This window comes from Camelina sativa, chromosome 20 (assembly GCF_000633955.1).
Source record: "Camelina sativa cultivar DH55 chromosome 20, Cs, whole genome shotgun sequence".
Lineage (NCBI taxonomy): Eukaryota > Viridiplantae > Streptophyta > Magnoliopsida > Brassicales > Brassicaceae > Camelina > Camelina sativa.
The window spans coordinates 9,843-21,287 of NC_025704.1; the positions used below are offsets into that span (position 1 = coordinate 9,843).

General features: G+C 32.5%; 1 protein-coding gene and 1 long non-coding RNA gene across 3 annotated transcripts; one reads left to right on the forward strand and one right to left on the reverse strand.

Moving 5' to 3' along the window:
- Positions 5,204-7,207, reverse strand: LOC104768253. 2 transcript variants are annotated; one of them, XR_764224.2, is made up of 5 exons: positions 7,091-7,206; positions 6,668-6,830; positions 5,965-6,136; positions 5,506-5,874; positions 5,204-5,422 (listed from the first exon to the last, which is right to left on the reverse strand). It is a non-coding gene; the product is annotated as an uncharacterized LOC104768253 (long non-coding RNA). The 2 variants fall into 2 exon arrangements; XR_764223.2 differs by having other exon boundaries at positions 5,965-6,830; positions 7,091-7,207.
- On the forward strand, positions 10,163-10,594 carry LOC104768254. The gene has a single exon (XM_010492179.1). It carries the CDS (start codon positions 10,163-10,165, stop codon positions 10,592-10,594), a length of 432 nt encoding a protein of 143 aa, XP_010490481.1.

An 11,445-nucleotide genomic window follows, 5' to 3' on the forward strand; every position in this document is an offset into this window, starting at 1 on the left:
GTGCAAGAGTCGTCCCGGAAGCGAGGAGTTGATGGATCGCTCAGATCTGAGACAGAGCGGGAGTGCTTCTTCTGGAGCTGTTGGGCTGCGAGGTGAACCAAAGAGAATAGAGATCAGGAAGAAAAAAAAATGAAAGGCGAGCGAGAGAGATATATAAAACGAGACAGAAGAAGAGAGAGAGAGAGAGAGAGAGAGACCTTGAGCTTGAGGAGTGAAGACGGCAGCCTCGTCTCTAGTACCGCAGTTGCCCATTGTCAGCAGGTCGAAGGAAGTGGAAAGGATCTCATTCTCAATCGCAAAGCTAAGCACCTCCGAACCGATTACCGATTTAAACCCCTAATTGCAATCGGAGAAGACAACGACGCTTTCCTCACCAACGCACCACTGAGACTGGAAGGAAGTGCTCTCTCTCACAGTTTACAGCAGGAATTAAAGTTTGACAGTCCACTCCTTGTTGCCGGCACCAATTGGGCTTTGCAATTCTTTATCATGTAGGCCTTGTTAGTGGGCTTTCTTAGGCCTGGTAGATATCCTTCCCAAAGCAAACAAAAAATAAGACTACTAATACAATACACTCTGAAACAATATATTGCCTTGCAGAGTAGGTTACGATACAATGTGACACTGTCGATAATCGATGGCCGGAGAACTTCGCCCTTTTGTTATTTAAACTAGGTAGTAACCCATGCTATAGCACGGGCAAAATATTTTATATAATTGTATTATTTTAAATATCTAATTTAAGTTTGGTTTTACTTTGGATTATTACACGTATATACTATATAACCTAGAGGAACAGGAAACACGTCCTTGTCCCGTTTTATCATGTCCCGTTCCATCTCCTATCTTCCCATATCCATCATAATTTTTTGTCTTATTGTAACGCTCCGATCATCACCTTAGTGGGCCCACTCATATCCATTCCCGATCCATAGGCCCACCTCGCTTAGTGGGCCCACATCCATTCTCGGCCAGTGGGCCCATCCATATCCAACAGTCGATTTGTTACGTCCAGGAGGCTTTAAAGATTTATTTACCATCCCTACAAATTACCACATGATCTTTCCATGTGTTTTGTCTCCACTCGCACAGTTTCGACAATCACTTTCCGGATGGTCACCCATCCTGAAACTACTCCAGCTCAAACATGCTTAACTTTAGAGTTCTCTCAGGACCTTTGACCGAAAAGAAAACTGCACTTTGGTGACATAGGTGACCAAATCAATTTTTTTAAACATCTCCGCAAACCGGGATGTCACAATTATGATCATTCTCTTTTACATAATTACTTGGTAGACAATATTTTTAATAGAGATTAGGTAAGAAATTTAGATGGGATACCCATATTCTTCTTGAATATATTTTTTATTTATTTAGTTAGTTTTTACTATCAAAAAAATACAATATTAACAAACTATCTAACTGTTTTAAAAAAATACTAAAATATTGAAGTTACCCGTTCCAAAGTGAAGAATTACTTCACGAAATATATAAAATCTCCATTTGAATATTTTCAACCAAAATTTCAAAATATCCATCTCATATTAGTTCTTTATATGTCACATAGTGAATTTTTTTAAGAAAATCGTTTAAGTGCAATCTTTTCTATTATACGAATTACCCATTTCCATTGCATATCCAAAAAGACAGTGGCTTTCAACAAAGACAGTGATGATGAATCAAAAAGTTTTTAATCATGGACTGCTGATTGTGGAAAAATAAGAGACTTATTTGTCATTTTTTTTGGTCATCAGATATAACCAAAAATAGTTTGAGAATCGAAATTAACCAAGAACAATAATAAACACCAACAACATTATTCATCAACATGCACTTGATCATGAAGCCAAGATGGCCCACAGTGCTAAATATGACTAAAATCTACCATTTCTCGTGACACTACTCGCGATAACAATCGTCACTTTATTCGCCGGAACAGCCACCTTATGAAAGTCTCTACAATTGAAGCCATCCAGCCACCTTATTCTCATATTTATTTATGGTTTTGTTTTTTTCTTCTTTCAAATTTTTGACAAACATTAATAACATGATGTCGTGTTTTTTTTTTACTTAAATCTTTCATATAAATTAAGTTAGTATTAAATTTTCTCATATAAATTTTAAATTTGAAAAAATGAGTTAGAATCTTATTATTTTAAATATATAAAACTATTTGTAAAATATTGATAATAAATATAAATTTTGGATTTCAATTTGGTTTTAGTTTGAATTATTGTTCATATAAATCCAAACATATCTACTTTGTAATAGGAAACATTTCCCGTCTCGTTCCATCCCATCCCGTCCCATCCTGTCCCGTCTTATCTTTCTCTCTTTATCCATCATAACTTTTTTGTCCTATATGATCGTTCTCTTTCAATAAATACTCATTAAGCAATGTTTATTAGTATGTATTCGGTAAGAAATTTAGACATGATACTCGAATTCTCTATTGTATATTTAATTTTTAGTTAGGTAGTAAAATTATCCAAAAACAAATTATAATTCTGAAAAACATCTAATTTTTTTGATTAGAACTAAATTAGCTGTAGAATTACGGGAAGTAACATCAAAATTAAGATTCCAATACAATAAAAGAAAAACCCGTGCTACAGCACGGGACAAAATATTTTTATAAACGTTATTTTTTATGTAAATTAAAAAAAAAAACCTAGTAAAATACATCCTATCATGTCCTGTCCCCTCATGTTCCAACCCATCTCTCTCGTTCCGTCTCATCTGTTTCATATCGTCTCGTCTCATCCAGTCTCGTCTTGTCCCATATCTATCAAAATTTTTTGTCTGATGTTCTTTCTCCTTTAAATAACTACTCGGTAGACAATTTTACTAAACAGTTTGGGTAAGAAACTGGGATAGCAGAGTTCTTCATTGAATATTTTTTTATTTAGTTAGTTGAAATTATCCAAATTTATAATTTTTCAAAAAGATAATTGTTTTCAAAATTAGCAAAATTTTCAAAGTGCCCATTCCAAAGTGGTGAATTACCTGTCACATAGTCAATCCTTACCTAAATTAGTGAAAATTTGACAATTGAATTTATTTATCTATATTTTCTGATTTGTACTTTTATCTAAAATTTATGTCTCTCTTTTTCTAAAAATATTGATCAAAATATTTTTTTTCATTATTCGTATTACCCATTTCAGTTTACTTATACTATATCAGTATATGTACTTAATTAGTAAATTAAATTACTTGAAAACACTGATAAAACATATATTTAGTCAAATAATTAACATTTTTAGGTTGTAAAACTTTAATTATCTAATATTAATATTTTTCACAAAAATTAGGTTGCCATTCTTTTAAGGTGTTTTGTTAATATTTTGGTGTATATGTAGAATTCTCCAACCCGTACAGAAAATAAATATGATCATCATCTTCATCAGCTGGAAAATATACATTTTTTGCAATCCATCCATAATAATCAAGCACAAACCGTGTTTGTTAAAAATGTTAAAGTAATTTTGTTATGTGGTGTTAAATCTCATCCTGTCGCATCGCTTTCCGTCCCATCCTATCCATCCTGTTAGAAATTTTATGTCCCATAACCATTTCTTTTTAAATAATTACTCATATAATAATTTATTAATAAATTTTGACTAAAAATATTAGGCAAAATACATGTATTCTCCATATGAGTGTTTAATATATATATAGTTACAATTCCGTTTGGGCTGAAATTTTTGTTTTCAAATATGTTTTAGAAGAATTTTATTTTAAATTGTGAAAATTATTGACCATGTATCCCTACTTAATTACATTTCCATAATTTTCGTTTTGTTTTAGTTACAAAAATATTTAATATATGGCAAAAATGTAATCCATACATTTAAGCATAATAAATCACGTTATATGAGAAATAATTGTATCAATTAATACTTGCATAATCATTAATGTACTTTCCAGTTTCCATGATATTAATAGCATATTTTAGAATCCAACTTTTGATTCAATTTTGGTTAAAACTGTATAAGATGTAAGTACACGAATAATACTTGGGCTCCATTCACCCCCTTATACAATAAGGAAATAAAATCTGTATAAACTATTATAAAATTTAAAATTTAAACCGCTCTTTAATAAACCCAAACCGACATATATAAAATCTAAACCCTAACCATCTCATTTGTGAACCCAAACCAATATATAACTTCGTTCTACTTGTAAAATCTAAACCCTAACCATCTAATTTGTTAACCCAAACCGACATATAATTTTGTTCTACTTGTAAAATCTAAACTCTAACCATCTCGTTTGTGAACCCAAACCGACATATAATTTCGTTCCACTTGTAAAATCTAAACCCTAACCATCTCATTTGTAAGCCCAAAATGACATATAATTTTGTTCTAATTGTAAAATCTAAACCTTAACCACCTCATTTGTAAACCCAAACTGACATATAGTTTCGCTATAATTGTAAAATCTAAACCCTAACCACTTCATTTGTAAATCCAAACCGACATATAATTTTATTCTAATTTTAAAAATCTAAACCAAGCCAATATTTAACTTTCCTTAATTAAAAGTATACAGAATTTGTTTCTTTAATTTGGTTTGCTTTTTAATTTATTTTTGATTTATTTTTTAAATAAAATATTAGATGGAAGATTCTGATTGGCTGAAAGAAGAGGGGTGAATGGAGAGGTTCACCCCTAGGAGTGAACCTAAGTATTTCTCTAAGTACACTGTTTTTTATTATACAAATTATCCATTTCTGTCTCACGTCCACTATTTTTCATCTTAATATCATTAATAGATTGGAATTTTAATCATAATTTAATTTACATGTTCTGATATGAAATTATGTGCATAAATAGTAATATATTTCTGATGATATTAAGAGTATATTTATATATAAAATTAATCTTATGACTAAAGATTTTCATTCCATCTTTTGATTCAATTTCAGTTATTTTCTGAGTCTAAAATAAAATCCAAATGATATTATTTAATGTTTTTTTGAATATTTTGTTAATAAATAAAGTTATCTAAAATAAAATCCAAATGATATATGTTCTCCAAACATATCCCTACTATTAAAATTAATATAATGAATTATTATGACTGCTTGTATATTAAAAAAGTCTGTAATTTTAGAAAATTTATTTGCTTATAATTTTTTCAATGAAGTTCATCAAAGTTAGAGATAAAAAGCTGGTATTTGTTTAACTCATGCTTTAGACGGAAAAAATATCTTAAAATCCATTCCAACAAAATAAGAGAGGATTGTATTAATCAAATACATAATTGAATAACAGCAGTCAAAACTCTTTGAAAATCTATTGGATCGATAAACCAATCTCTGTTTTCATCAATGACATCAAAAGCTTGCTTCACTTCCTCCAACTCCAAGCTTGGCTCTTTCTCTTCAAACAGATTGGAAAGCTCCTCGGAACTGTTTGATAAAAATATGTTGTATGTTTTTATGTAGATATTAGTGTTAAACTGTTAATGTGTGTTGCAAATTGAAACACTAACCTGTGACTGAAAATGGAGCCGGGAAGACGCAAAGCAACAAAAGCAGACCGAGTACATGAGGTAATAGTGAAGAACACTTCTTTCTCATCTTTCTCTGTGTCATATGTTATTGACCTTCGGAAACACATTGCTGGTGCTGAAGAAGAGGCCAGAACCTGGAGAAAAATGCTTAAGCAAAAGAAACTCATCTGAAAAGACATATGAGGAAGAAGCTGATCAGACCAAACACAGGGAAAGAAAAAAAAGGACTGGTTATGTCAAAGCTTAGACACAACACCATCCACAACAATTTTAGTAAGCTCCCGACGCAGAATCTTGCAAGCAGGATCTTTAGAAAGCGACTCATCTTTTTTTTTGGTACGGAGCAACCTACGCAAGACACAAATTACATAAGCGAACCAAAACATCAACTCTATTAACATGTATTCGAAACTTTGAACACTCAAAGTAAGTGTCTACCTTGCATAAGAGAGATGATGATCCATAATACTATGGCACAAACCATGGGTTAACAGTTCCCTACTGGTTCTAATAGTGAATGTAAACGGATTGAAAAGCCAAACCATTACAGAATAATGTATGTACATATCTTCTCAGGCACCTTACGTTCTTTCAAAATAGTAAGGATATCCTACCCACAAATATGAAACATGAAAATAAAATTCAGAATGACCAAAGAACAAATCATCAAACAAATCAGAAGCTGAGAAGAGAAACTTTCCAAGTGACCAATGAAAGAAAGAATTAGGAGTTAGACATTGTTTAGCAAAGGCGAATATCGGTATGTGGCTCTCTTGTAAGGAGATTCACCAGATGCCATCAACAAAGCAGCATTAAAAAAAAACAATGTAATCAACATCAATGTACCGAACCTCCATGAGAGCATCTTGCCATTCTCCATAGACAATCAAAAAGACTTGGAAAAACATGGAGAATACCAGCAGAGACTGAAACTCATCCCTACAAATCAGAACTCAAAAACCCCAAATTTATATTCCTAATTGCAAAGAAGAAGCAACAATGTCGAAGTTCAACAGCTCCAAGACTGTACTATGCAATTAACAGTCTAATTACAAAGAGATTTGTGTCATTCATTCCATCTTTAAACTTTTTACAGATCCTAAAAAGAGAAAGGGAACATTGAGAGAAACGAAATACATACATTTCGGTGGTTCATCATCAGTGTTCTCTGAACCACGTCTTCTGAGTCTTCAAACCTTGACTCATAAACTTAGGCCCTTGAAATTTTACGTTCTTCAAGGCGTTTATAATGATGATTGAAGTCGCCAGTGTATGCTTCTCCTCCCGGACATCTCCGATCCAACCTTTAAAAACAAAAAAAACAGATCGAGAGCAATGAGCGCTACTTCTCTCTCTTTATATATATATAGCAAAAGAAGAACAATACTACGGAATAAAGCAAAATATAATCAAGTTTCATCTGCAAACATTGACAAAATCCAAACCAAAAATTCAATCAGAATTACTCATCCATAATACAAACAGATCTCGCAAAACATATCTTACATATCTATTAGTGAACGAAAGAAAAAGAAGCAATTAGAATACAAAAAACTGATCTTACATATTGTCGAAAGAGACATATCTCTATGTACTGCAGCAATCCAGAACCTCTTCCTCTATGCTTTTGCTAAAAAGAGAGAGAGAGAGGCGAGAGAAAAAGAAGAATCGAGTAAGGGTTTTGTTTTTTTGTAAGAGATTAAAAGGATCTCAAAATATACGGTCAGGATTTTAAAAAACTTAGAGAATGAATGGCTGAGATTATAACATGAAACGGGTCAAATTACCGGGTTAAATGACCCGCGTGTTTATCCTTTTTCAGTAAGGGTTTAATGACAATTTTATCCTGCACGAAAAATATTAAAATGGTCATAATTGCAATGGCATTGTATTGTAAATTCTTACAAAACTAAGGTTTTTTTCAGGCAATGATTAATAGTAGGGATTCCTAATATAATATATGGCCGGACGAAGAAAATCCAGTCCAATCGACAAAGTTATCCGGCCATCGATTATCGACAGTGTCACATTTGTGGTTGTAGATTAAGGGGAATGGGTCTTGAGCCACGCATGCCTGAAAGACGGGTCATATATTGAGTTGTAATCTAAATAATCCATATGGAACGTTGCTTGAAGAATAAATACCATCATGTGGGACTCGTAAGTCGTAATCATGAGCACGGTGGGTGGAGAATAAAGAGAGAGAGAACACTAAAAAAAAAAGACAAGAAAGAGTAACCAAAAGATCTGTGTTAGGTGCTCAACCTCAAACTTATACGACCAAACTCTTTTTTTTTGGGGGATAAAATGTGAATTTATATTAACTCTCTGGTGGTATTTCCATGATAGTCCTGCAGGCTCAAACCAAGCAAGGATATATTAGTTTTGGTAAGATATTCCCAACATCTTGGAGGAACCTTTGCAGCAAATGAAAGACTAGTTACCGAGTCAAGCAGTATATTGGAAGTCTTGAAATCCCTATAAATAACCGGTCTTTCAGCATTGTGGAGGAAAGCAAGACCTTTCGCAGCTCCAAGAGCAATCATCATCCTTCTAGACCAAGATAGCGGAGCTGTGGTTTCTGAAGTAAAGCCATGGTTAAAGACTAGACGAGCATGACCAGATTAAAAAGCGGAATAAGTGACAAACAAAAAATGTGCAACTCTTGGGATATATGTAGGAAGGAATCAACAGAGAGACTTGTGGAAAAAATGGAGAAGGGTATCGGGGATTACTTCCCATTTTAATTGAACTACAACCCCTCTAAGTTTTTGTTCTTTTCGAATTTCTCATTAGCCTTGACCAATTTGCGAAAACGCAAGGGGACTGACCAAGACGAAACATAATGATATGCCAGATTTCTTCGGAGAAAGAACAGTGGACCAAAACACTTTTTAGCTCATCTCAAATATATTTTTAACTTATACAGTTATACAAACTTACTAGATTATAACCCGTGGTACACCACCGGACAAGTTTTTTCTATTTTTTTATTAAAATATTATTTTAATACTAATTTTGCTAATGTAGTCTTTTGTTAGTTTTAGATTATGACTCGCGGTATACCGCACAACAATTTTAGATTATGACTCGATTATGCTCTATAATATACCGCACAATAATTTTTGTTTAATATAATTTTAATTAAATCTGTTTGACTCGGCATATTATATGGTGTTGTTAAAATAGTAAAATAAGGATTTAACCCGTATTGAAATATCATTTTAATAATATTTTATTTTTTACTATTATCAATTCAATCATGTAATATCATATAACCCGTCATGTAATATAACTCGTTTGTGTTATGTTAAAATATTAGTATGTTTAAACATTCATAATTTTAAGCTTTTTATCAAGTTTAGATATATTAGTTATAAATTATAATTTCTTAAAATTCTATAATTTACTATATACGTAAATTTACTATATATGTATGTTGAACACACACTCATGAGTAATGTATATTTGTTTTAAAAAATTCAAATCACAATATATGCATGAAAAATATACATTTTTATTAACTTTATGTATTATATGATTATTCACTACATTTAAATTTTAAAATCAAAAAAAGATGATAAGAGAATAAATTTTAATATGAAATAAATATTCTAAAGATCTATATTAATTATAGAATATTATATATATGAGTATTTAAAATATTTCAATTCTGTTTGGTTATAAGGATAGTAGAGAAAATTAAATAAACTTGTTTGGATATGAAGTATTCAATGGCATTAAATGCAAAAACTTTCCGAAACAGATTTTTGAGCAAAAACTGCTGCAAAAATACTAGTATAGATTTCTCTAACTCTAAGCCAATGTGTAACAAATTCATGACCCTTTCTTCTCTTGGCAATGTAACAATTATTTTATTTATTTGGATTAAGGTATTTTTATGTTAAGTAACATTGTAAACATTACCAAGAGTCTTTATTTTTTCTTTATATTTATCCTTGAAATAATAGCTTAAACCGTGCTCCAATAATATTTCACAGCAAGAACCAAAATACGTATACAAAAAAAACCAGATACATTTCAAGTCTTGTTCCATTAGTTCATTATCTTTAAAATTTTGGCTTCACCCAAAATGAGAAAGAACATCATACGTACTTTGCAATATAAGAAAGAAATAATATGCATGTGACCTGTGATGTATACTAAAGAGCATGTGAATCCTCAAGAGCTAGGCGATCAATGATTGCTGGGGTCAATATTAATTGTGATATTATCTTCAGGGGCAATTAGTTTCTAGTATATTAGTATTAAAAAGACACCAATTTTATTATACCACTAATCCACCGATCCCATATATCGAGAGCTTTGATTTGGACTGACAATTGTAATAATATATTTCATTTTCTTTGATTAATCATGTCTTCTTCTCATATATAATTGCATTATTTGCGTATAGAGATGTATTCACATGCACATATATGCTCCCTGAATACATGTATGGGAGTTGTGAGCTGCTAGCTAGCTGTATAAATTTGAATCTACGTATATGATTAATTATATACTTGCTAAAAACATCAATGATGGAAATTAGGAGCAAGAGATCAAATCTTATATTATATCTATAACTAGTAGTAGAGGGAGTTTTGGGAAGTGAGCCGGTAACGTAAATAATAGGATGGAGAATGAGGTGGGATGGATGAACGAAGTGCTGGACAACAGCGACGATGGTGAGTCTTTCATCGAAATGCAAATCAACAAAGCAGCCACAGGATTGAGCATCGCTTCTTCTCCATCTCCCGATAACGAAATGCAGAAGACAACAATCTTCTCATCGTCCTCTAGCTGCTTCTCTGCATACAGCAGCGTGACGAGGTTAATGATGATGAAACTGGGGTGTTTGAGTATAGTGGGAGTGATAAGAGAGAAAGTGAACGTGGGAGAGAAGTGGGTCCTTCAAGTTATACACAGAAGACGAAACAAGAGACCCGTACGATACTACTGTGAAGGCAGCACTAATACAAACGAGGAAACATTAACGGAAGAATCACTCAAGGCAGCCATCGCTTACTGTAATATTGCCTCCTCTCACTCTCCTCTACAAACTTGATAAATAATAACCCTTTCTAAAGAATCATGTTGGATTGAGAATATATCGGTGTTGGGCCAAGCCACTATATGAGCCCATTTAAATATCTATCTTTTTTTTTTTTTTTTTTTTTTTTTTTTTTTTTTTNTTTTAAAAATATTTGACCTTAACGAAGATGTGTGATCTGATATATTCTCCCCTATTTATGCTGATCAATTTTGTTGATAACTGATTTATTTTAAAATATATTATATCATTGTAAATGATCAAGGAAAATACAAACCCAATATTTTATCATCTAAGCTATGAATTATTATTTTGGCTTTACCTTAGTTAATACTCAGTTACATTTGTGGTGTTTGTAACTTATTAGTAAAAAAGAGTTGAAACGGGCTTTTTTTGGGCTTAGAAAAGGAAAGGAGTAAGAAGGAAGGTAAAGAGAAAGAAGTGTACGTGGCAATCACGAGAGAGAGATCGAGAGATCGCGAAGTGTTTGTTAATATTTTATTCCTCAAATGAATCATCAGAGAGACTCTCTCTCTCTCTCTCTATAACTTCCTGAATCCTCTGTTTTATTCTTCCCCTCTCGTCCGGATTCCAAACCCAAGTCCAACCCCTCAAAATTGCTGCCTTTTGGCATTAGGAACTGTCAGAATGATAGCCCGGATCCTTGCCGCCTTGGCTGATTCCATGGAGATTCCGGCTGCAGCCGGTGAATCAGTGCTGGGTACAATCAAAATCGCTGTGATGCCAATTGCCAAGGTTTTTACCATGTGCTTCTTGGGTCTTCTAATGGCCTCCAAGTACGTTAACATCTTGCCTCCCTCTGGCCGCAAACTCTTGAACGGGGTAATTCTCTCTTCTCTCTCTCT